General features: G+C 41.7%; 1 protein-coding gene across 1 annotated transcript in view; it reads left to right on the top strand.

Moving 5' to 3' along the window:
- Positions 1–14,860: 14,860 nt before the first annotated feature.
- LOC103809991 overlaps positions 14,861–27,171 on the top strand; it is a gene marked incomplete at its 5' end in the record, with an annotated part of 24,049 nt that continues 11,738 nt past the window's right edge. The window contains 5 exons of the mRNA XM_009082868.1: positions 14,861–14,937; positions 20,117–20,285; positions 23,061–23,190; positions 25,633–25,791; positions 26,332–26,398. Coding sequence (XP_009081116.1) covers positions 14,861–14,937; positions 20,117–20,285; positions 23,061–23,190; positions 25,633–25,791; positions 26,332–26,398 — 602 coding nt within the window. The remainder of the gene's footprint in view (positions 14,938–20,116; positions 20,286–23,060; positions 23,191–25,632; positions 25,792–26,331; positions 26,399–27,171) is intronic.

Here is a 27,171-nt window from a genome sequence, read left to right as displayed (position 1 = left end):
CAGCCATGATGTGAATTCATTTCCATATGAATTTAATGCAATGTAATGTCAGAAATGTGTACAGCTATGCTGTCCCCAGGGCTTGGGTCACCCCTGTAAAAGCTGCTTGAGGTTTATGTTCCCTAGGATTTTCCTCCTTCCACACCCAGTCAGTGCCTCCTTAGTTGTGGTAGTGAGTAACAGCAGTTAGTGTATTGTCAGAGAGCATCAGCAGGCAGTAATTTTGTCATATGGGTGTGCTGGCTAATTTAAACTCTAGAGCTTTTTGCCTGACCTTGCAATATTGCAAGGATGCAGTTTGGTTGTTTTTTTTTTTTCCCCCTGTTAATGTGCAGAATAGCTTGTTAGAATAGATTGTATTTTACAGTGAGATGGGATAATAATGCCTGTGTTGAAAGGTCCTGTGCACCCCTTACATGCTGGAGAATAACTACAGTTTTAGTGGTTATTTCAAAGATGTTGCAGATATCTTCTGTAGCCTTTCTTTCTCTAAAAAAATAACAATAACAATTAATCTCCTCAGGGCTTCTTCACATCCTAATTACAACCAAGCCTCTCATTAGTCCCACAGGGAGGCAGAATCAAATGCCATATGGTATTTTACACTTAGGATGCTGCATGTACCAAGAGCTGGAAGGAGACAGGAAAAGGGGGAGTTAACAATTCATAACCATTTATGGAGCAGGCACAGCCCTCCTTGGACCCAGTTCAGCAGAGTCCGAGGGCCTCAGATCAGGAACTTTATCTGGCTAGTAATTGCATCGGCACGCTGGAGTTGTGTGCGCGCGTGGGCACTCGCTGAGCGCCGTGCGAGGCTGCAGGACCTCTGTGCCAGCATCCACACACAGGGATGAACTAAATGCACACACACCTCCTGCAGAGGACCATGGCTGGATTCTACGGGTGCCTGAAAAGTAAGAAGTAAGTGCCCTGCTGAGCCCTCCCCTCCACCTTTCCAAAGTGAGCTGAGTCTTGTGGCTACTTTGAAATTCTGTCTTTGTTGTATTGCAGCTGCAGCACTGAACAAAGTGCTTATGCCTTGAGGCTGAAGTACCATTCTGAGTACAGGAGTGCAAAAAGATAGTCCTGGCTAAAGTATTACTTTGGTGAAAATTGCTCATATGTTTTTTGCCTTCAGAGGCATAAGCATGAAATATTGAAAAAAGAATTAAGAGCCTTTTCCTCTTTAATTATAGCAGGAGGAAAAATATCGTCTTCCTTAGTGGTTAGCTATATTGATTATATATTAACAAATAAAAATGAGAAATACAGAAATGCACACTGGCTCTTAAAAATGTTCAGCTAGGAATCTGGCAGTAAATGCTCCTTAAGGACTTGACGTGCTCAGTTTTTCTATAAGCAGTCTGGGGTTTGTTTCTGTAATTGCTCCCTGTTGAGAGATTTAGTTGTATTCAAAAGAAATATTTTTTTTATTGCTTCACTGACATGTTCTGTTGGGGTATACTATAAAGGGAGAAGAGAATGAGACAATGCATGTTAGTATTTATGCTTTAAACCACCATGAAGATGCATCTTGTTTTTCTTTTGACATTCTCCCTGCTAAGGAATGGAACAAAATTTCCTAGTGCCGAACCCAGGCAGTGGTTTGATCATGTTTTGCACCAGCAAACTGCAGAGGGCTCTATTCTTGCACATGGTGTGGGATTACAGGCAGGGAACATGCACAGTGGAAGGCAAGCTAAGTTGTGTCTTGAGGCTTAAGATATGAATGCTGATAGCTAAATGTGTGGGAAAGTCCTGGTTAGCAGAGGGGGAAAAGTAGTTCAAAAGTGAAGCTGGTGACTGACTCTTTTTCCTTTTCCCTCACACCAACAGTTTATTTCACTTTACTCTGATGGAAATAAGCATTTTCAAAGGCACACAATCCCTATTGGATTTCAGTCAGCATTTCCATCCCATATTGACTCTTTTCTTCCTTTGAAAGTTGTAACAGGGAATTAATATTTAGATAATTGTGAAGGATGGGACCAGAACTAGCTAAAGGGCTAAGAATGAGTTCTAATGAAGGTAGGTGGAATGACACCTGAACTGACAAAAAATATCACTTCACATTGGTTTATACATTGTGTTTTCCCCCAAATCCTTCAGCATCTAATGCAGTTAAACCAAAATTGAAAGTCTGAGAGAAGCTATAAATGCTGGGGATATGAAGCGTTTTTCATGTGGTATATCATCTCTTCTTTCCTGGTGGATCTTCACCTGATTTATGAGGAACAGAGTTGGTTTTTTTCTTCAACAAATTCTTCTTTCATGGTACTCTTCAGTTGGGTCTCTACACTTGATATATATATATACAGATTATATTCCTCAACCTGTTATTTCAGCCCTGTGATGTGCTCCCAAGTGAATTAGTGCGACCATTAATACTTTGCAGCCTTTATAAATTATATATGCTGCTTTGGCTGTGATTATTGGCAGTTAAAATGAGTTCAAGATACCAGCTGCAGTAACAGTATTAGCCTGAGATTAATTTTGGATGAAATTTGTTTGGAGTTTGATGTGAAGTGTTTGTCTTTCTGGACAAATGCGTCACTGGAACGGCTTCCCCAAATCCTCACGTGGTCATTTGACCTGTAGGAGTTAGTTTGCTTTCTGAATGAAAGCTCTTTTGGAATGAAATGACTTTTATGTTTTAAGCAATTGGCTTGGGTACCAGTAGGAATTTGGCTAAAGTGACATAGAGCTCAGTGCAGGCCATGGAACCTGCCACAGATGCTGGGAAGGGTTTCCCTCCTGGGCTTTGAGCTGCTGAGTCCAGCTAGAGCACCCGGACTGTTTTAGGAGCTGCTTTGGTTAGTGCTCTCCTGTGCTGCTGTCACATTTACATTCACTCCCCCACATTTTGCAAGGGGAAGCAAAGGCTCTGCCCTGGTACACGGTGCTAATGTGTGGTTGAATCAGATCTTTGTGCATAGTCTTGTCGCTGAGCTTTGCTAATGTTCTTTTATGACATTAAAAAAGAGCTCAAAGCCTAATCCAGGTAATTCTTCATCACATCCCCAATCTTGACTGCTATTTCACTGAAATAAAACCTGTAGATTGCTTTCATATTTCTCTTTAACCTGAATAATATTAAATTGTTGTTCTGGTAAGTTTATAGCTCATCACTCTTGTTGCAAAGTTTTGTTTTTTCTTGATCCAAGTATGTCAGAAAGAAAAGAATTAGACCTGGACAGATGTGATGAAGATTTCTAAAGCCTGTGGAGGAATCTTTTCATACGTTCCTCAGTTTTTGGTACTAGCCAAATATGCTGTTATGAGCTGCAAATGTGGTTGCTTGAATAGTAAGGCTCACTGATGGTCAATGCAAACTGCCAATTTCCAGAGACAAATACAGTGTGCTGGAAGCTATATAAAATATTTGGCTGAAGGCTTTGTGTGCCAGCTCAGAACTGGTTTCTATAGCAGACTATAAGAAAATGTATTTAACTGGTCTGCATTTAATGTGGTCACTCAGGATTTCACGGTGCCTTTCACAAACAATCCCAGAATTGTGGACATGTTTCAGTTTGAAAGTCTTTTGCTATGCCAATCTCTGCACTTCCAGTGGGATATTGTGTTCTTTTCCTATATTTCAAAATTGTCAAAAAATGTGAATGTGCACTTTTATCCTGCAAAGAAGTTCAGTGTTTAGGTAAAGCAAGTTGATCAAGGGATGCATCTGTAGAATTTTCAATATATTTTTAGATTGTTTGAGCTGAAAATAATTACAAATGTAAAATGATGTTTTGACCATGACAAGGAGTAAAATATGTTTTACTTTTCTGGATTAGGTGCTGTTGCTGTAGTTTGCATTGATGCCTGTTCAGCTGACTGTCAGGAAGAGGTTTTCTTGTTTTATTCCAAAGATGATAGAGTGCTGTCCACCTGATGGATAACCACCTAAGCCTTTCCCTGCCTCCTGCACCTTCACCTCAGGCCCTCTTGTTATAGAGGCTCAGAGGGGACAGGGGAAGGAGTGCCAGAAATCTCTTCATCCTTGGGGCTTAATAAACTTTTTGTGCAGCTTTTATATGTGTGTGGGGTCCTTTGAGCCTTTGGCTCCCCATCCACAGCAAGCAGCTGCAGTTTCAGCTTGGACACTAGCAAGTGAATTGGAAGTGGTTTAAAGCTCCACCAACTGCCACTGAAGTAGCAAATTGACACATGGGGAATGAAGCAGTTTAAAACTGTTAGCTCTGCTCTGTCAGCAGCTCATTCACCTCCTGTGGCCTCTCTCCCTTTTTGGATGTATATAGTCACCACAGGGTCTAAATCGCTGTGTTCACTGTCTGCAGCACATGATGCTTTGGCAGTTTTAGACATGAAACATCTCTCCAAGACTCAAAGGTTGTTTGAAGTGGGACACTGAGTTCCTTGGCCATCCCTGCCTGTGGCATCTCCCAGCGTATCTGGGCTCATCTCGGCTCAGCAGGGATCCCTGGGCTCAGTGGTACTGGCAGCTGTCAGAGGCCACGCAGCTTTGGAGCTGGTGCATGCTTTCTGTGGCAGAGCTAGTGGTCCTATGGTGCTCTGTGGATCTGTCTGTGTGGCTGAAGGATTCTGGTGAGGTTAAATGCTTCCCATGAACACTTTGATATTCTGAAATACATCTGTTTACATCTCTTTATTGTACATCACTTTAACACGGTATTTCCCAACAGGGGCAAGAATCACTCATTAACAGCTTTTCAGCATTGTTTTTTTTGAGATGAACATATCTGAGTATGATAGGTGGTTTCTGACCAGCAAAGCAAGTTCGTCTGTGCAGAGACAATCGTTGGATCCATAACAGGGGTGATAATATTGCGTTTCAAGAAAGAAGTTTTCTGGAAAGTGGAGAGTTCTCCCAGCTGGGGCCAAGTCAGAGAGGGTGAGCTGCAGTGAAAGGACTCCTTGGGTGTCGTGAGTCTCTCAGGAGAATCTTTCAACACACAGCCTACGAGCGTGTTCCTGTACTTGGCAATTATACAGAGTGTTTGGACGTTTATGAGCATTTTGTCTTCAGCCCACAGGGATCATTCCGTGCTATGCCTGATATTAAATGTGTGGAGGCTTAAGTCTTGTTTTCTTATTTAAGAATAGTAGAGAGGGTGAGCAAAAGCAGTCAGGAGGTGGCAGAGCCATGGCTCTGCAGGCAGTTTGGCACAGTTAGTACAATGGTGCTGTATTATAAAAAACAAAAAAATCAACTATTTCTCTTTGTTGATTCATTCCATTTGACTCATCTATGTGCAAGAAGTTCGATTCTGGCTTAATACACCAGTGAGTCACTTCACATCTCCCAGTCCTCCTCGTTCTGTTCGTGCTTCTCTCTGGCTGGTGTTTGTTTTAGCAGCCACAGTGATGCAGTGTGTTTGCTGTCTGTAGGCAGAGGAATTCCAAGCAGGCATGCCCATTTGTTTGGTTTCAGCAGAACAGCCTTTTCCCTATCACCAAGGTTCTGAGTATTTGACAGATATGCTGTCAAATCGACCTCTAATGCTGCCTATCCTACGTCACTTGCACTGGAGCAGAAGCTTCTTGGTTTGGGACAATCTGCTGAATGTGATTCTCACTCTTCTGCATCATTTGACTGTCAGGTTTTTCTGTCTACATTATTTTAGAGACTGAGCCATGAAAATATCTTGTGATAATTTTGCCTTGTGTTCTCTTCTTATACAGAAACTTCTGCTGTTCAAAATGTCTAGCTTTGTACCTCTACAGCCAACTGGAGAGACTAACGTTTCTTTTCCTCCTTGTGCAGAGGTCTGGAAAGTTTAATTGTTGTGATGCAAAGACCTAGAATAGGCTTTAGAAGCTGAAATCTGATGATATGTGGGACAAAAATGTAGTAGGTCCAAGCTGTACTTCTAGTAGATAACCTACCTGAGCTGGTGTAGGGCAGCTAGAGCTGATTACCAGCTGGACTTAGGAAAATCTGTGATAAGTCTGTCCATGGAGAAACAGGAAAAAAACCCCAAGGTAATTCCAAGGTTGATTCCCCTCTGCTGTTGCCAGATTTCTCCTAGGGGTTGCTGCTGTAAGAAAACACAAGGTTTTCTGCTCTAGCGTGATTCAAGATTATAGTTCTGCATTAAATCTGTTACAGTCTCAGGGTTAATAAAACTATTATGGATTGAGGAGTTTTAAACTGTTTTGAATACAGAAGTGAACATGAACTTTCGTGAACAGTTCTCCGTGTACTTCAAGACCAAGTGTACTTCAGAAGCTTCCTAACTTGAGGCTCTAGAGGGAGCAGCCAAGAGGGTAGAGCAGGAACAACAGGAGGTTTCCTTTAGAGCAAAAGAAGGGAGACCAACAAACTTCACACACAGCTGCAGAAGAGCTCCTCTGCAAGCATGGAGGCCACCTCAGGCCTTCCTTGATCAGCAGCCAAAATGGGGTCTGAATTACAGAAATACCCACGAGCAGTGGGAACTCAGGGGGATTATCCAGCCAGACATAGTATGTTTCAACATAGGAAGAAGCTGGCCTTGTTTTTATTCGTGTGTGTGTGTGTGTGTGCAGACAGTAGATATTGCCCCAACTAGGTTTTGGGACTTCACATGAAGTGAGATTTCCTGAGGTTCTTGCCAAAGGCAGCTACTGAGACCACAAAGCCTGCATTTTATTTGCTCTCTTATAGCCAAAAGATGGCTGACTGGTTTTACAATGTTTTGATCTTCAGAGTGAAAATTTGTAACACAGTTGATCCTGGAAATTTCTGTTAGCCTCTCTTTTTTTTTTTTTTTTTCAGTACACTTTGAATTCTTGGCCATTAATTGTCTTTATTATCTCTTGGAAGAAATGTGTCCTGGGAATTTTGATCTATCAAGACTTTTTTTTCTACTTTTTCCCATCCTTAAGCTGCTTCTTTAACCCAAAATTGAGAGATAAGTGACTATTCTGGAAAAACCTCAAAAAAAGAAAGCTTGAGACATAGCCTGAAGTTCCATGTTTCAGTTCTGGCATTCAGTTCTCTATTGTTTCAGCCTCATTTCCCCTGCAATAGTCAGACAGCTTAATCTGGTAAAAATGCCTCCAGACTTTCTTTCAGCCTCAGGATGTAATGATTCTTCACATTTTGTGAGAGTAATGTCCTGGAAATCAGTGTGAACCTCAAACACAAGGACATGACAGACATGCAGGCTACTCTTGTGAAATTTTTATGTTTTTTTGTTATTTAACTTCTGTGCAGTGGTAGCACTTGTTAGCAGTGTCAGATAGTATGGTTCCAACATGCTGGTCTCCTGTAGTGGAGGTAGGACTTAGCTCTTCCATAGGGCCCATTAAGCTTTCCAGGCATTCAGTGTGACCAACTCGATTCCACAGGTAAAGGAGCTTAAGGCTGAGTGGTAAATAACTTGGCTTCTGTCACAAATCCAGTAATTTGCCCTGCTATCCAGTGATAAAGCCAGGAAAATCAGCCAATTTACCCAAGTCCCAACCCAGTAGTGTCCATGTGCTAGAATACGTTTAAAAGATGAGCTCTGTCTCATAGATTTTACTGTCTAAACTAGTATTTGTCACCTTCACAGTTTGCAGATATTGGCAATTTCCATGGAGTGTCCTCAGGCATACATTCTTTCAAGCCCCTTTAGAACATATTGACACCAGCTGATGGCAAACTCCTTTCCTTAGCTTCCTTTTCCTGATCCCAACAAGGCAGCCCATGGACTCCTGAGGCTCTGCACACCACAGGTCATATGCCACTCATCTAACTTCATGCTGGAAGGCCACAGGTGAAACGAAATTACTTAGGAGTTTGGAGAGGGGGTAAAAAGCACACACACAAGCTAGAAAACAGTGGCCAAATACACCCACCAGCAGGTCTGGGATGGAAGACTGTGCTTAGGTGTTGAATTTGCCACTTAGATAGGCAGCTACAGTAAGTTTGACTTGTACTCCCATACTTGACTCTCTGACATCTTGACTCTGCTAGCATGAGGCATGTCTGGTGCAAAGTGATAGTGGCTTGACATTTCCTGTTGCTTTCTCATGAAGCCATTTCCAAGGCAGTAATGAGTGTAGCTCCCTGACAGGCAAAGGCAGCCTTTGGTTGCATCCTTGTTGATTTTTAATTGCATGTTCCTCCTCCTTCCCAACTACTTAAAATGTATCCATGTCAAGTAGATCTGAAAGTGTCTCCTACTGCTGGCAATGTACTAACTCCTTAGCATGGCTGCTGGAAGACTCTGCTGCTTCTTTTAATTCTTTTTAGGAAGAATGGAAGAAGATCCTCATTCCAGCTGTTTCCTGACATTTCCCCAGTGTGGTAGCATGGAAAAAAAGAATTACAACATGGGAAAAGCACTGACTTACGCCTGTGCTAATGCCAAATGGTGGAATTCAACTGGGTCATTTGATGTACATTCCTTTAAAATGCAGGCAGTCTGGGCCCAAAATCTTGGCTGAACTCTTGCATGACTTATATCATGACTATGCTAGTACCAGTCTTGAATTGAGCAAACTTCTGTCACATTTCTCCTGGTTGGCGCTGACCAGAAAATGCAGTGGAAAAACTATGTGATAAATTATTCCCAGGGACGGGCTATTCAGAAACATTTTCCTTAGCTTTTGGAAAACAGGTAGACATTTACTCTATTGTCTGAGCAGATAATGTCTGAGATCCTCGCACTGACAGCAGCCACACAAGGTCATGCTAATAAGCACTGTGGAGTAATTAGGTGGATGAGGACAGCTTGAAGTGCCATGTCCAAACCAGGTTAATCTGTCTGGTGTGGGTGCCAAGTGTTGCAAAGCTGTGGTAGCTGGGACTTCACATTGGCCTCTCAAGCTGAGAACAAACTGACAGCTGCTCTTCTACTTTACCTGCCTCAGGTTTAAGGTAACACATGTCTATGTATGTTTGCTACGGTTGTGTTCCCACATGCAGGGAGAATTCTGTTGTGCCAGATCAACAAATGGCATGAGTGCTGGGAGGGAGGGAATCTGTGGAGATGGGGCAGCATGCAGGGGATAGAGGCATTGATTTTCTCAGCTTCTGGACTGGTAACCGAGTGCTTATGAATTTGTCTCATTTGCCCTTCCCCCTTCTTATCCTCTTGGCTTCTCACACAATTACAGACTGAGCCTGTGTGACTGTATGAAAGGCATTTCCTCCTCTTACTTTTTTTTAAAAAGTCGGCTTCAGCCCACCAGCTGCTTTCCATTAGTGTTACACACACACTCACTAGGAGGGCAGCACATAATGCTTCAGGCGCTGTTGAACAGCAGAAATCCTTCAGAATCGCTGTCAGGCAGAGGCTTCTCCAAGTAGATTGTAGGTAAAAAGAGTTCAGCACATTGGGACCTGTCGTCTGGCAAGTCTTCTCGGAGAAGCCAAGGTGTGGGGGCAGAAGGGGGTGAGGGAGTGTTGTCTGAATGTGAAGTGTGAAAGCTGTGAGCAGATCTCACTATGTGAACGGTCGTTTGCTCTGGATATCTCATCAAGGGTAGGAGTTGAATGTTATCTGTTGCTATGGGGAATTATGACCCCCTGCTTGATCCTGGGAGAATATTTTATTGATATTAAATATTATCTAGATGCTTATCCAGACTTCCTCGTAGATGCTACTGCTGTATCATTTATGATTCTTGGAAAAGGACTTAAACTTTCTTAAACTATCTCTCCTTCAATGAAAATTGCAAGAGGAATATTCATTAACTTTGTAAAGTCTTCCCCTCACTGTTATCTGTGAAGGCAGTAGCAAGAATCCTAATGTAAGCTGCTGTTTGTGTTATTCTCTTGTGCCTACCTAAAACACTCACAGGAGGGACCCCATGAGAGATACCAGTTAAGGGCTGACAAAAAAAAAGGGGGGAATTTCATCCTAGAAACACTACACTCTAGAAGAGCACAATGGGATCAGCTGTGCAAGGTCAGATACTGAGTCCTGCTGTCATGTTGGAGTGTGCTGTCATGTTGGATTGTACCCTGTTTCAACAAAGTTGTTTGTGGAATCCCACACTGTTCAGCATGTTCGGTGACCATGGGCCTTGAAGTGCAGGTCACTCGTCTCATTGCACGGAGCGCAGAGAGAGCTTTGATGGGTTGTGTTTCTGATATGCTCAAGGGATGTGAAAATTGAACAGAGATCTTGCTAGCTTTGCTATTGCTATATGATTGACTCTGAAATGCTGTTCTGTGGAGTTGCAGAGGGTGAACTTGACTTCACTGAGCTGTCACTGGATTAATGAGTTCATTGATAGCTTGCTGGGTTCTCAGAGAGGAAAGCCAACAACCACGTTTTGTCAGAACAAAGTCCTCTAATGGGTTTTAGTAAGAGAGAATAAAATTTAACCTGTCAGACACCTTATGCAGCAGAGTGTAATCTGAATACAATAAGCCATCCTGCATTTTGTGGTTTTTTTGAACCTTGGTTCTCAGGAGAAATGGAGTGGCTGTCTCTGAGGTCCTGCAGTAGTTTGAAGCATGTTCTCGGGGGAGGCTGGCTGCAGGGTGGTGGCCTAGAGGACCAGAGGAGAGACATGCATTTCCCTGTGCTGATCCATCTTGCTGTGAAAAGTGTGTGTCCTGAAATCTGGAGCATAAGCTTGATTTCAAATAAGTTTTGTAGCATGAAAGAAATTGGTGTTTAATAGCTTCAGGCAAAAGTTTCACCTCTTTCTCTTGGCTGCTTGCCATTGTCTGTTTTGTATAGGCTATGAAGATGCTAACTGAATGCAGTGCCTTGCAGTCTTGAGTCTTTATTTCCTCCAGCATTTATTTAATAGGAAAGAGGCTGTTCAGGGTTCAGCATCTCCTTTGATCTCTCTGTCATACAGCCTTCTGGAGTGCTCATACAGAACCATGGGGCTGAAGCTGAAGAAACACTAAAGGTGGGGTAGGATCTTGCTTGCTGTGCAGTCTCCAAGTCTCCTGCTCCACTGGAGAGACAGCAAGGAGTCTGTGTCCCTTTTCTGAGCCTAAGCAGAAAACATTTGTCTTGGGCCGTTGTTAAATGCAGGAAATTGAGTCCTGTACAATGTTAACTTCCCAGGAGCCCTTAAGTACACAAACCAAGCAGTGAAGGGGAATTGTCTTTTCTTCATTTAGCATTCTCCCACTCCCTTTACCCCCCATGTATGTATTAAACCATGTGTTCAGCTGGGAAAAGGGAATGGTCAGAACACCATCCTGGAACTTTATTCCTTTTGCCCTATCACTGCCCTCCCATACAGCACTCCAAATATTTGTCTAGTTGCCTCAGTTTTTAAAGGGGAGACAAGGATATTTCTCCTGTTCCTGGAGATTTCTTTTTTTCTCTTAAGACTCCTTAGTTCCTGTAATGAGTTGAAGAGCTCCAAGTGAATGCAACACAGTAGGTTTGTCAATGGAAAATTTATATGGGACAGCAGGAAGCTGAAATCTGAACCATCAAACCAAGTGAGGGTAGTGATGATTACTAAGTCCCATTGTCTGCTTTGAAAGCAAAGCAAACCCTGCAACTCTGTAGGAGTTTTGTTGCTTTAAAGTATACCCTAACAATGCAAATAAGGTCTAATAATGTCAGTTTCATTTTTGTGATTGCATCTGTATAAAAAGCCACTGTTTGCAGGTAATTAATTAATGCATAGCTGTGGTAATCCAGCCCATGTGTGCAGGGAGAGATGAACATCGTGTTTTCAGTAAGCTTTCAGTCTTTTCCATGGCCCTATGCAGAGGACTTCCTGGGCAGGGCCAGGTCTGGCTTTTGATGGGTCTGACAGAAATTCAGCATCTTGTTTGCCATGTACCAGGAGGCCTGTGCATATGTAGGGACTGGAAATGCTGTTCGAGAGAGGATTAAGAACATGATTAGAAAGTTGTAGACCAGGGAAATGTGGCGATTGTTCTACCTCTAGTGAGAGGCAAACAGTGGCTGTGACTTGAAAACTCTCCTGTCTTGGCTGGCTATAGCTATGAGTCTGTCACTGCTTCCCTCACTGAGGAGACAGTCTCCTCCAGCCCTCTCTGAGCTCCTTCTCTCTGCTGTCTTGTAGCATCTGAAGGGTATCAGAAATGCTGCTATAAAAGTCCACTTATTTAACCTGATATTTTTTAGCACCAAAAATCAATACACTCAGAGTTCTGTTTAAAGCTTTGTCTCTAATGGTGTAATGCTCTGGGAGAGCTCACAGGGTGCCCGTGGTTAGTACAGCTGATTGAAGTGAATGTACATGGTATTGATACATCCTGACACTGTGTCTGTCCACTGTCATTAAGTCCTGGAAGTGGTGAATGTCTGGAGGTTCGATTAGTTAATGCCTGTGCACTCACATATATTTGTATTGATGGGGTTTTGTCCTCTCTTCCTGCATTACATTGACCCCCAGGCTAGGGTTTGTTGCTCAGAGCATTTGCTAGCTGTTCTCTGTAAAGTACAACTCACTGCCACCACAATTTGAAGTCTAAGTGTCAGCTAATTGCTAACTTTCTTACAGGGATATCACTGGGTATTTAATGATGGAACTTCCACTTTGCTGTAAATATGTTGTTTGAGGTTTTTTTTTGGTAATTAAAATACTTGCTAAATTAAAGCTTGGGAAAATCTGTGATGTTCAGTTAACTGGAAAAAGATGACACTGTGATGAGGTATGCAAAGGCACCAAACCATTAGGCCCTAAATGGGGCACCCTTATAATTGACACTTGAGCTCCAAGTGCCCCAGAGAATTCAGCTATAAAATCGAGTTAATGCTGGAGCTGTTTTGACTGTGAAGTAGCTGCCTCAGAGCTGAACTGCTTTGCAATTATAGTTCTACTTGATGTACCAACTGGAAATATGTGCTTGCAGTTATACTAAACATTGAAGTCAAAATATCTCCAAAGGCTGGAAAGATTCTGAGTGAGCAGCTGAGATGATCGAGTGATTTAAATATATGTTGAACTGGTGCAAACAAAGCTGGATCTGAAAGCAGCAATTTTCTCTTGCTTTGGTTTAATTGTGAGTGGGTAAAGCAGAAGTTATAGATCTAACTGAGCCAAATGTCAGGTCCACTCACATTCTGTGAGAATAAGCTCAAATCTGCAGAGTTGTCAGTTTGTCCTTGTAAATTTGTTGAATGCTTTCTTGGTGTTTTATTTCAAATGAATTTCCCTTTTTCCTCAAGAAAAGTCTAACACAATATGCAGGGTGTATAAAGTTGAGAGGGAAAATTGAAACCAAATTTCTTTTTAATACAGAGAAAGAGTCTAAGAGAAGGTCTACTGATGACTGGTTTAATGAAAGTATGCAGGAAATGCAAAGTTTTTCCTGGATAATTGGTGAGGCATGGGGAAAAAGGGATGAGTTGAATGGTTATGATCATATAAAAGGAAAAAATCCCTAAAAGTTATTTTTTGTTGTTTCTCAATATTGTCTGACAATTGTTTCAAAAACAACCTCAGTGCATCTTAGTTAGAAAAGGTATAATCAGTCCTGGTCGCTGCAATGACTTTTTCATTGCTTTTTAGCAGGTTGAGACGAGATTATTTGGAACTACAGTGTGTTAATGCTCTCCTGTGTTCAGTGCTCACAGCTGATGTGTTAGACTGCACTTTGCTTCTCTTTTACACCTCCATTCCTACGTACAGTGCAGCAGCAGGGCAGTGTGTGTACCTGTGTGGTTTGTACAGAGAAAGCTTCCTCAGCAGTCTGTCTTTCTACAGAGTCCTGGGCTGCTCCTTTCATTTTTGTGACAGTCCCATCACCTCTGCCTCAAGTTTGCACGTCTTATCTTTTAAGGTTATCTGAGGATGTGAGCTCATAGGAAAGTCCCAGTGCTTTTGGCCATGACAAATAGTAGAATTTGTGGGCGATACAGAGGAATTAGAACAGTTTAGTGATTGGCCAAATTAGTACAGAATCACAGTCTTGCTTGCTGTTGAGATACTTGGCAGTATTGTCACATCACTTAGAGGTGGCAAATTGTTAGATGAGATCTATGCAGAAAAGGGAGCAGGAATTGTTTTTGAGCATTGTCATTTGTTTGTAAAGGTTTCTTACTCTTCAAGTCCTGACACAGCATATTGGAACTGCTAACTATGTAAAAGTATCACCTAGGTATCTTCCCTAACAAAGGGCAATATTTATGAGCTGCCCTGCCAAACTGTCGCATTGCCATTGTTGCTTGACCGTTTGTACTGTAACTCTTGTGGTCTTGTGCTTCATTCCTTTGTCTCTGACAGACACCCATTTAGCTGTCTTGGAAAATACAGAGTGGAGCCAGTTAACATTGAATGATCTTAAAACTAGGCTGAACTTTTGTTTTCATCAGGGAGGAAGATGATGCCATCAGCTAATTTGGTTGATCAATAGTCCTGCTTGGGATAAGGTTTCAGAGCTTGTGGCTAAAAGCTGATTGCACTGGATCCAAAATAAATTTGATCTATTGGTTTCCACAAATGTAGCATAGCCCAGAACGATGCTTGAGCGCTGATGCTTAACTGGTTTTAGCAATGCTGACAGACTAGTCTGGTGCCTGCTGTGAGGAGTCTGTAACACATGAACCCTGGGCAACAGAGCACTTACTTACAATGTTTTTTACAGTAGCATGGAGCTGTCACTCTCAAGCAAAGATCTATTATTCTGAGACTGGGAAACATTACAATCTCTGCTGAGCAAGTTTAATGACCTCTTTCATGAATGTAAACTTTGATTTTGGTCTCCTAAAGAGAGGTACTGGTAGTAATTAGACAGGTTGGTTAGTTGTGGCTGGAGAAATAAGTGTTACTGAAAAAAAGAAAAGTTTTGTGACAAAAATGCAAAAAAAGCGTGCAAGCCACGTTTGTGATAACCATTTGGGCATGCGGTTTCAGAGAGGATCCAGCTGTGTCCTGTCTTCATAATGGGTGGGACCATATTCTGCTGGGAAGGTGGACTAATATTTAACTGATGCTTTCATCTCTATTTCAGTGACTATATCATGGCTACTGGGCCCACAGAAGTCACACAGTCACCTGAACCAGGAGATACAGCTGAGGAGTGCACAGGTAAGCATATGTTCTCTGAATATCTCTGATTTGGAAGTCAAGATTTATTTTTTTCAGCTAGAGGGGTCTGTAGTGACTTGCTTTGCATTGTTTGTTTTGGGTTTGTATAGTGTAAAAAATTCTGTGTGGCTTTGTCAGCTGCCAGTATTATGGGAAAGATCCTTTAATGTGCAGTAGAGGAACAACATATCCTGATGAAAGATATTCTTTTTGATTCTGACTTGGATTTTAAAAGTAAGATGTTTAAGATTGATGGGCTGATAGTTGTTCCTGCTCTGATAGAGATGGGAGCTGAACCTGTTAGTCTGTGGGAGATACATCAGTACCTTCACTGCAGCCTCATTCTCTGCTTCTGGCTACCATTTGTTACTTATTCTTTAACCTAGTGGCACGGTCTGATGCAAACAGCCATGAGGGAATGGGATAATGGGCAAGAAAAGGAAATATCTTACTAATGCCAGAGACTTGCCTACATTAAAGGATATCCCCTCTGCTCGTGTTCAGACTATTCCTGACGAGACAGGTGAATATGGCTGAAGCATCTTAGGACAAGTGGCTGTCATATCATTTGGTTTTTATTTCGTTTCTTTGGCTCGTGTCTTGCAATCATCTGAAATGATTTTTGTGTTTCAAGGGTTATTTTGCTTTTTCCTTTGGAAATATATTTGTCACCATCAAAATATTAATAGAAGAAAGAAGCAAATGGTAAAGTGACATTTAGTTGACCTCTGCATGGCAGATGGATAGGGGTGAAGAAAGTGTAATGATGGATGCTCAGCAGTGACTGGTTTCTTAAATTTATGATCTCGTTTATTGTACAGTCTAGTGCTATCCCTGGCACACTGGTGTGCTTGTGTGAAACCCATGCATGAACATTTTGTGCTCAGGTTCACTAAAGCATTCAGAAAATGGGTCAAATTCTGACCCAGGTGACAGGAAAGGCAGGAGATGACTCATGATCTGAAGTGGCTCTAAAACCAACAGGAATATTTCTGTCTCTAACTGGTCTGAAATTTTAGAAAGTGAGAGGCCGCTGCATTATTGCTGAAGTATTCAAGAGGTACTTGACTGGACCTGAATAAAGCCATTTTAGGATCTTTTGATTACTTCCCATGTAATGAAGAATTACCTCTTTCTCTTCCTAACTTTAATTGGCTTATGAAGGAAAGGCTCTAAGAGGCTAAAATCCCCAGCCTTCTCAGCCTGCTTAATTAGATTGATTTATCAAGGTTTCCCTTATTGTCTGACTAGTAGTAGAGGATTTCCAGTGCATGCTGCTCCTTCTTGATGGCAGTAACCAGGTCACTGTCCAAGAACTGTCAGCACCCAATGTTAGCCTTACTGAATTAATGATTTTAATGCCAGTCTGGCAATACCAGGTATTTTTTATGAAGCTGGAGTCATGGTATTTTCTGAGAATCTTATCTATGGATTGGGTTTTTGTAAATGTATTTTTAGTGTTGAAAGTTACTAGTCCTTGGATTTGAGGGAAAAAATTGAGAATGTGTCATGACTGTACCTTAGGAAGTCAGAAACCATAGAAGATCCCCAAATTAGCTGCTTAGTTTAAATATCATCATTAAACTCCCAAATCAGATGTTCTCTGTGCTTTTTGCAGTCTAAATTTTGCACTGGAAAAAGCATCATTTTCTTTTCTATCTTGTTATAGGGAAGAACCATGCAAAGAACAGAAAATCATGTGTCAATTCTCTCTGTGCACAGGAGAGACAATGAAACAGGCAGTACACAAGGAGTAAAAAATACAGAATAAACAAACTTTACAGAGAAAGCAAAATGTTTATTACTGCTCTTCTGTTATAGTGGGCTAAATCATAGCATAAGCAACTAATTTTTGGGAAGGGTTTTGCTTTTTAGGGCAGTAACCTTTAATATTTTTAATGCCATAAAATTGGAGATTAGTAACTGTAAGAATTCAAAAATCATGAGTCATTATTCATCAGTGGGTGAAGGGGAAATAAGCATAGTTGTCTGAGCTTGGATTTTTTCTCCTTGCTTTGGCTGGATTTTTGTTATGCAATGAAGTTTTTCCATTTTAAGTAATAAGATCCTCTTGTATATTATTAGTTCAAGTATCTTAGAGCACTCTGCCAATTCAGTGATATGTTGGGCTGCTTCACAGTGCACTGCAAGGTAAGCACCTTTAAATTAAAAGTGTCATCCTTTTGGTGTGCAAACCAGTGCACAACTGTTGGCAGCAGGAAACAAATATGAACACTGGTCTTTCTGAACTGTGTCTTTTTTTTTGCCAAATGCTCTCACATACAGCAGTCCCACAGTTTTCATCTGCATCCAGGACTAAGTGTCTAGTAGTGATTTTATCTCTTTTTACATAATAATATGGCAAGTGCCAGTCTCTGGAGTTGCATGGAAATGAAGTGTTTTCTGATCCATCTGAAACAGATGAAGGCTTGCAGCTGAGCAGAGCAAGGCTGAAGATTTTTTTTGCCAAATGCTCTCACATACAGCAGTCCCACAGTTTTCATCTGCATCCAGGACTAAGTGTCTAGTAGTGATTTTATCTCTTTTTACATAATAATATGGCAAGTGCCAGTCTCTGGAGTTGCATGGAAATGAAGTGTTTTCTGATCCATCTGAAACAGATGAAGGCTTGCAGCTGAGCAGAGCAAGGCTGAAGAGGAATTATTGTATGCACAGCAGTAAATCAGAGGCTAGGGAAGGCACTGAAGTAACTGATGTGTCAGAGGACTCTGTTGCACAGTGATACCCCAGTGTTGTCCCATGCCAGCTGAGGTTTGCTCATTGGTAGTGTTTGCAAATCCCTTCCATGGGCTCCATTCTAAAGTTAGCACCATTTCTGATCTAGACAAGTGCTTGGAGTAGTACCTTGGCAAAGTTAGCCTTTGCAATAGGACTTATGTCTCTTTCTCTTAAATGTCCTTCTGATCACCTCTTTTTTGTTGTTCCTTGGCTTGGCCTTTTTGTTTTTTAACACTCCAGCGTCTAGGTAAGCTCATGACTTAACACTTGCTTTTTGTCCATACTACTGTCACCTGAGCAGTGTACCTGACAATGTCCTTGTTTTTAATTTTTGAGAGTTGCTTTTGAGTTGCAGAGCTCTTTGCCTGTATCAAAGTCTGCCATTTTGTTCTTTGAGTCATGACACTGTGTTAGCAGAGACTGATGAATTGATAATTTTGGGGAACTACTTCCATGAGGTGTTTTAAACTTTTGTTTTGCCTGTCTAAAATAAACCAGATCAGCTTTGACAAGTTTCCTGGGAGAATATCATGCATGGTATGAGTGACAGGAATGGTCAGGAGGCATTTCTAAAGCACACTCAGCATGCTTGTTTCATTTGAGAGGCTCTGTGGTCTTCTGTTTGCTGTGTGACCTGTCTTCTCTTGCCAGTTCTCACTGTGGGTGCAGCATGAAACTCATTGAGCCCTGTGAGAGTCTTAACAAATCCAAAAGCCTTGGGATCAGCTCAGTAGTCTGGGCCAGGCAATATAACCTGTATGTTTTCTGTGACTGTCTCATTCACTTACTGCCTGATGAGCAGCAGAGGAAGATAAAAAGGCCTTCCACTGATAAACCCTCCATAGAGACACCACATCCATTATTATTCAGATGAGTGGGACTCCAGTGGTAGTTTTGCTCTACATGGTTTGAAAGATAGTTTGGTCTTGGTGACAGACCAAGTCACTTGGAAAGCAACACATAGGGCTTTGCTGCTGCTCTGCAGAGAGGTAGCTCTGCCACCAGTCCATGCTGGACAGTGGAGCAGTGTCCTTGTATGTCCTGGTGCATGGTGCTGGCACTGGTCTGGAGAGCAGGGAGGAGACAGGGTGAGTAGATCTCAGTATCATTGTTTATTTCTCAAAGTGGCCACTGTCTGATGCAGCTGTGCAGTGGCACAGTTTCAGTCTACACTACACGTACAGGGCACACGTTGGGAGAGCATCGCCCACTAAATCATTGCTGCGAGAAGACAATAATTGTGTTGGAATAATGCCTTGCTTATGAAGGAATCCTCCAGCTGTGGGCATTTATTATGCCAACTGTTGAAAAGTATTCATTGAACAATGAATTTGGCTCAGATATACCATGATGTTATTGCTCTGCATATGTATTACACGTACAGGGCACACGTTGGGAGAGCATCGCCCACTAAATCATTGCTGCGAGAAGACAATAATTGTGTTGGAATAATGCCTTGCTTATGAAGGAATCCTCCAGCTGTGGGCATTTATTATGCCAACTGTTGAAAAGTATTCATTGAACAATGAATTTGGCTCAGATATACCATGATGTTATTGCTCTGCATATGTATTTAAGTCAATCACAGGGGTCTTAGTACAATAGTTTGGCCCAAACCGCTCCAAAGTGACCCCTTACTGTAAGGGTCAGTGACAAAATGCAGTACTTGTATGCTGAAAGAAAATACACATAAGAATGTTAAAGTATCTCAGATTATTAAAAATGAAAGAAGTCAGTGATGCTTCATATGGTTTATTTTGTTCTTTTTGTATTTTCATTTGGACAATGGAAAATCTGAAACCAGATTAAGAGTTTTCTAATTGTGTTCTTAGGGCTGCTATGTTTGGGGCTTTCATGTCCTGTGGGGCAGTGTCTTAATTTAAGTTTGCTCCATTGTCCTTGGAGGAGCTGCTGATTTTATTTTGGGACAGTGGTTTAATGTGGAAACAGATATTTTGGGTTTGGAGTTTATAAATTCTTTTGCCAGTTTCAATCTTTTTGCCAAATGTTGAATGTCCTTCAGGTGTTGTCTCTTTACAGCACTGAGTAAAGAGAAAGCAGAACTAAACCGAGCAAAGTGGAGAACATTAAGAGTTAAAGGCATTGACAGCATTTTTAAACTGAAGATCTAGCAAGTGCTATGAGCACTGTTCAGTTGTAGGTAGAAACATTCTCTATATAAGGTGCATTTTTGCATAAACTGGAACCTAAGTAGGCACCACTATCGTTAGCTTAATGCCAGTGTTGCTTTATAGGCAGCAAAGGTAAGAACAGCAGCTTCACCTTTCACTGGACTCCAGCAATGAATTATTTACAGTGGAGCTGACTATGAATGGGCTGTTCTAGCTTTGAGGCTTCCTCCAGAATTTAAGAGATAACATTCTCCAAGCTAAACAATACCACCAGCTTCCCATAAATTTTCATTTTTCTCATGTTGCAGGAAAGAAAAAATCCAAATTTCAGAGTTTCAAGAACTTCTTTGCCAAGAAGAAAAGGAAAGAGCCTCCACCTCCCAGGGGGGAGAGTAATTTAAAACCTTGCCAGTCCAGCAGCGATGTCAGCATCGCTGTGCTCGACACTACTGCACTTCATTCACCGAAGGAGGTTGGGTAAGCTGGAGGGGAAGGAAAATAAATAAATAAAAGCAGACCTCTCACAGCAGTGGGATGAAAGCATGAGTTGGCCCCTTAGGAGCAACCTCTGTCCAAGTTTGTGCAAAACAAGCCCTAATGCTGATGAAGGAATTCGAGGAATTTCCTCTTTCTTTGCTAGTGCTTGAAAAGTCAGCCTGGAGAAAAGGGGGAGGGCAGCCAGGGGCAGGGGTGAGCCAGCCTCTTAGTCTGAAACTGCAAATAGCTCAGATTGTTTTGATTGGTTTTAGTGCTTGAAATCTGTCTTGGAAGGTTTGATCAGCAGCAACTTTACAAGAGGATGTTGATTGAGTAGTTCTAGTACAGAGAATATGTGTGAAGTTGAGTTGCTGTTTTTTAGTCAGAGAAAGTATTTCTGGTATATTATCAGTATGTGATTGCTTCTTTAACTTTCTTATCCAGCCATTTAGGCATAGATAACAACTGGAGATCCCTGGTTTTCTGTCAGTCATCCCTGAGGGCTGTGCATGTGGTTGAGGTTTACAAGTCCAGAGCAGTTCTCAGATCCGTGAATGATGTTAGTTCAAAACCTTGTCCTTTTTTCCCCCCATGTGTACTACAAGCTATTAGCTTGCACTGCTAACAATGCTCCACTGATAATCTTAGACCATCAAACTACAAAACCCTTCCACTGCAAATCTCTGACTGAATCTAGGATGGGACAAGCCAGTGAGCATGGTCAAATCTCTTGTCAGGGATGTCATGGAATGGTATCAGGTAACCTGTAATTTGGCAGTTTTCCAGCTCCTCATCCACCAGTTATCACCATGACAGACCTCTCTTTGGATTTCTGTAGGGTTGTAGAGCTGCAGACTAACAAAGCATGACAAAACACTGTCCAACGGTTTGCAGTGTTTTATTGAAGTGAACATTGGGTGGATGTGACACTGGCAGAGGGCATGAGTAGGTGACTAGGGTGGGACATGTTGAAATCATCATTGCTGCCAAATGCTTTGGCATTTGGTGGAGCTGGACACTGCATTTCTCCTGGTGGAAAGTTTGTAGATGTTACTTTCTCATGGGTGCTTGTGCTTCCTTGCCCCACCTTTCTCCACTCACTTTTGTGTTTATGCAACTGCATCATGGAAATGATCTGGGAATGAAACAATGATCTCTTTATTTTGTTTGCTAGCAAAACAGCAACAGAGTAAGTGACCACACAACCAGTCTCCTGGGGTAAGGGGAATTAGAGTGACTCAGACCAGTCCAAAAAGCTTAGGAACAGCTGAGTTTACCCCATCAGCCCATAGGATCTGGTTTAGAATCAGCTCTCTGCCCCAGAGGCACTGAGGGTGGGAACTCTTTCTCTTGCCCTTAACCAAGTACTTGAAGTCCAATTGCTGTTTACCTCAGCACTATCCTCCAGTGATTATGAACTCTTTTGCAAGATGAGAGATCAGGAAGTGAATAAAACCCTTCTGTTTTTTCTCCTAGAAATAGGATTAGATGGACTATCCAAAATACTTAGGGATATGTTTGTGCTACTTGAAAACCCTATCATGTACAGACTCTGCATGGCATAAGCACACTTTTTAAGTACCTCGAGAGACTGAACTACATAATCCTTTGGAAAACCTGATCCTGAAAGCTAGTGGAAATACAACTTGTGAAGGGTTTATAGCAGGACCCGGAGCTTTGTAATTTCTGGCATGCAGAATAGAAAAAAACAATTCTAGAACAATGCTGCTGTTTGCTTGTTCTTGAGGCAGAAGCACTGGTTTTCTTTTTGTCTTCCTTTTTTTTAAAACCTTGTGTGGCAGATCGACCCTTGCTGAACACCAGGTGCCCACCAAAGTTGCTCTGTCACTCCCTTCCTCAGCTGGACAGGGGAGAGAAAATATGATTAAAAGCTTGTGGGTCAAGATAATGACAGGGAGAGATCACTCACCAGCAACTGTCACTTTTCATCCCCCTGCTTCAAACATTGGTAAAGGAGTGGGGTTGCAGCAACAAGAAATGGAAGATAGCACAGGCCATGATGGGTTTAGGAGCTGCTTTATTGCTGTCTGTAGAGTCCCATCATTTCCTCAGTCATGGCACCTCAAATGTTCATACACAAGAATGAATTGAGCATTTGTATAGGGAAGTCAGTGTGGAGATACAGTGGCTAAAACATCTGGGCTTTCATCAGAGCATCTTTAGCTTCAGCACAAATATAAATAAACTGCCTGGAATTACACAGGAATGTAGATTTGCACATAAGAGACTCATCTGTACTAAAGCTGCAGTTAATTCTATATTTAATCCAATGCTCTTTCTGTGACTGCCAGAAGAAAAGACAGTAATTCTCTTGCAAACACATATGACACATATGCAGAGAGAGAAAGAAATAAACAGATCTCATACTGGCAGTCTCAAGAACAAGGGAACTGTTGCCCCTCTCTGTGGTGTAGACCTTTCTTAGGGCAGTGTGCATCCACCTAAATCCCAACATCTGACCTAATCACCCTGGACTCCCTCTCTAGCCTACAGAGACTGACTTGTATGTTCAGTAGAGATGCTGAGTACATCTGAAAAGAGAAATCTGCATTCAATCAGCACTATAAAAAGTGTTTTTCCCCATTCTGAGTATAAAAGAAACTAGCAGTGACTACCTGAGACAAGTGACATGCACAGATCTGAAGTTTGGTGAGATTCATCCCAGCCTGGCCTCTTTATGACCCTTCTGCCCTGGTGAAACAGTGTCAGGAATGTACCCAGTGCACTGACCACTCTTCCTTCCTTCCTATCCAGGCCCAGAGGAAGCATGGGAAACAAAGCCTTGTCCCATGACAGTGTCTTCATTTTGGAGTCTGCACCAGGAAATGTGCCAGGCGATGTGTTGTCTCAGGAAAACATACATGGAAGAGTGAAAACTTTGCAGGTGAGAACATCATCTGCTCATTCGTGGTGCTGCTTTGTGTTAGCTGTCTCCTAGGAAACTCTTGATTCCTTTGCTGTGTGCCTTAAGCTTTTGCTGGCTAAAGTGTCCCAAGCCAAATTTATTACTTTTGGATCTATTCTGCCTCTTGGAAGCTGCATCTTTGAGCAGTCCTGGTGCTTTTGAGCCTTGTCCAGGTCTCATAGTGTGTGAGTGACATGAATCCACTTCATGGACTCTTGGAAACTTTCCTTGTCCTCTTCCAGGGGGGTTTATATTCTTTACTTCATTGCTACTGTTTCTGGGTCAGGGCCATTTATTTATCCTGTAGTGTGTCCTTTACACTGTTATTCTTTATATATGATTTATGTTATTCTTTTTGGCAATTCTGGCCCTGATGTTGTCACTGTACATGCTAACACCAGTGGCTGTGTAAGTGTGTGGGATGATGGATATGTCAGGGCACTCTTAGTGACAACTTTATTTATAACATTACTCTTCTGATCTCTGCCAGCAAAGGATAATGTATTGTACTAGGTCATTTCCTTCTTCCAAGGCTATAGTGAACCCTCCTTGACAGCTCCCTTATGAGCTGTTGGTTATATTAATTGCATTTAAGTCACTGCCCAGCTTGAAACACTGAGATAAAAGTTTAAGATTTTTCCAGAGACTGAATACAAACAGCTGATAAAGCAGCCAAAGGGCATTGAAATTCTTCCTTTGCTCAGTGTGAGCTTCATGTTGCAAAACACAATTGCATCACGTGTCAAGTAATAGAAGATGCACAGAGGGACTTGTTCCTCCATAAGATTGCAAAATAGGGTAAGGAATTTTTTTGTGTAGCAGTAGGAATAGCAGAAGAAATCATGTTTATATATATGGCTGAAATTTGTTGGGGGGGAAAAATATGTTTTCATGCTATCTTCAGTCCACTGTGCCCTCTCCTCATCCATCCATCACCCTGCCTGGTAATGTAATACTGCCAGCACTATTTTTGTAGCTATAAGAGACAGCCTTTTTCTGTGAGCTTGACTCTTGTCAGAATAAAAGCCAGGCACTAATAAAAGCTGTTGTTTTCTTAGCAATGTAAATTAACTGCTACCAGTAGAAGACAAACTGTAAATTCAGAGTTTCCCCCACATCACTTTGCTGTCTGCATATAATAATTTAATAAATCAAAGACAGGAAGTTGTGAAAAGAGACCAAAGCAAAATTGACTTTCTGTCTTTTCCTTCCCATTATGTGCACAGGTATGTTGTATGTCTTGTGTTGCCCATATATCAGAGTATTGAATATATTGCCTATATATTGCAATGAGGGCAAGAAAGGTGTTTGAACTGGGGAACTGGTGGGTTAAGGGGTGACACTGTGCTACCCTGTTAGATCTACAGGAATTACATTGCAAATGAATCTTGCTGAGTAAGAATTGCAGCTATTGAGATCTATTTTTACAGAGATATAAATAAATGCATAGCTTGCGGGAAAACACAGAACTAGGCCTAGAATTTCCTGATCTGGTTTAGTAAACAGAGAGACAGAAAACACGAGTCTGCATGTTTACCTTGGGAATATTCAGTTGAGATGTTTTTAGTTGAAGGACAAAGTTTCTGTTCAGACCTTGTTTCTATTCCAGCTTTGACATAGCTGACAGGCTTAAGCCAAGAATTTTAGTAATGGTGTTTCCTGAGATCTGAAAGTTTTTAGTTAGAGGGAACATCTGGCTGCTTGCGAGTTTGCAGACTTTGTTTTATTTTTCTAGGGTCAGGGACTGCCAGAGGATTTTTTTGTGCAATCTTGGAAAAGAATCCCCATACTCCTTTACAAACAAAGTTGTTCCTGCTGCTGTTATCATTCTTGGTGTAGACAGGACCAGGATGTGCTGCTGGGAAAAATTAACAAGCAATTCATTAGGGTGGGCCAGAAATGGAATTAAATTGATTTTATATAAAAAGTGAGATCAGCTACTTGTGTGGGAGAAGGTGGTAACAAGCTGTCAATATTTGGAAGGGCTTTGTGAGGAAAAGCTGACTACTTAAACCTGGGATTGGGAACTGCTGACTGGCAATGCTTTGTGTGACTGTTTGTGACATGGATGCATATAATTATTCAAAGAGTACTTAAATCTAGAGTTTTAAAAGTTTAAAATTTAAATGGTGTTAAGCTGTTGTACATTTTCTGGAATGGTGAAATTAATGGTTTTGGTAACTTACTGCATAAAACTGATTTTAATTTTGTACCAAACCCAGTTTTAATGGTGGGTCCTTGATGAATGTAGCTAAATAAAAGTTTATAAATGGCTATTTTCTATGAATGGTTGGTTCCTTCAAGTATTTCTGTTAACTAATGGATTCTGCATATCTAATAGGAGGAACTGGGTTAAAAGTTTCCAAAACATCCCCTATAAATGATACTATTGACAGTCTGTATTCTAAATTTCAACTACAGCTTCAGCTGCAGCAGAACATCAGACTTGGATCACCTCCTCTTGTTATAACTGGAAAGAAACTGGAAGATGCAGGTGCTGTTTCTGAAGATGATGGTTTACCTAGAAGCCCTCCTGAAATTTCAACCCTTCATGAAGTTCTGACAGATTCGCCAAACAAGGTATAATTGTCCTCAGTGACAACCTGCACAGAAAAGATAAAGTCTGCCTGGAGAAAGGGAAGACCTTTTTGCTTGCTTGTGATAAAATGTGATGGTACAGATCAGTCAGAATCAGAATAAATGATCTAGGTGGATTGTGGGCTTGTCACTCTGAGGGATTCCTAGAAATTGACCTTACAAAGAGCCTTTCCAGGCACAATTTTTTATGTAGACCAGTGCTGCCATGGTTATGACTTGTAGCATTAGCAGATGCATGTGAGCATTTGTAAATTGAAGATATTAAAACAATAAGCCAAAATAACTTTATGAATATATTGCCTCATGTGGTTAACCTTCATGGCATATCTCATAGCAGGAGAGAGTTCCCCCACTTCATGTTTGATCCCAAGGAAGATATAAAACCTACTGTGTAATGCAGGAACTCAGTGATCCTTTATCTTTCCTCTTGTGTTTTCTCATAACTAGCACTGGATATCCAGTCCCAGATAACTCGGTGTGATGCTTCCCTTGACTTACCCTTTTCCTTATTTTGTCCCACAGTCCTCCAACCCTGTTCAGCGTCATAGCTCTTTGAGTTTAGGCGGGACAGACAGTGAAGATGAACAGGTAAATAGCTACTTTTCCTGCTAATAAACTTTCCAGAGACAGTGTGTGTGGTGTCTATATGGGGATAGGACAATAACCTTATTTTTAAAAATTTATTCTGGGTACTATGTAGCCTAGGAAACAATTCATTAACAGTCCAGAGTGAGGCAAATTATACTGAAGATGTACTTCTCAGAGTTTTGGATAAGAAATAAAGGAAGACAGAAATCTAGTGGCAAGTGGTTTGTGTGGACAGCAGTCAAGTCTGTGACACAGTATGAATCTGTAAAGTTACATAACAAAAAGTGGGACAAGGCAAAGCACTTCAATTCTGCTTCCATGTTCCAGGGCCCCAATACCCAACAGCAGCAATAGTTTAATCACACTTACCCATCAGCAGTGGCTTGTGAGCAATGTCCTGCATCTCTCTTACCGTGGGAAATGATTGCAGGATCAACCCTTTCTGATGCCAGGTATTCCACAGGAAAAGGTGTGTTGTAATTTGTAGTTTTCTTAGGCTGATAAGTGACTGTCAGAAGCAGCAGGTTCTGTTGTTGTAACAATGTTATAAATTGCGGCCCAATAAATTGGCAGGAGCCAGTTCAATTAGGAAATTTATTGATTGAGCAAGGCTTCCGCAAGCAAAGCAGCGCTGTGCGGCCGGGGAGTCTCTGCTCCGCCAAGGGCGCACACCCTTCCCACAGCCCCGGGGTGAGACTCTTCCATTTCCCGCTCCGTGTGGCTCTTCCGGTGCGCTCTGCGCCTGCGCGAGCTGTTGCTAGGGACGCTGTTCCC

This window comes from Acanthisitta chloris, unplaced genomic scaffold, assembly GCF_000695815.1.
Source record: "Acanthisitta chloris isolate BGI_N310 unplaced genomic scaffold, ASM69581v1 scaffold5199, whole genome shotgun sequence".
Taxonomy (NCBI): domain Eukaryota; kingdom Metazoa; phylum Chordata; class Aves; order Passeriformes; family Acanthisittidae; genus Acanthisitta; species Acanthisitta chloris.
Note: the sequence above shows the minus strand (reverse complement) of the source record. Positions and strands in the feature narration are given on the sequence as shown.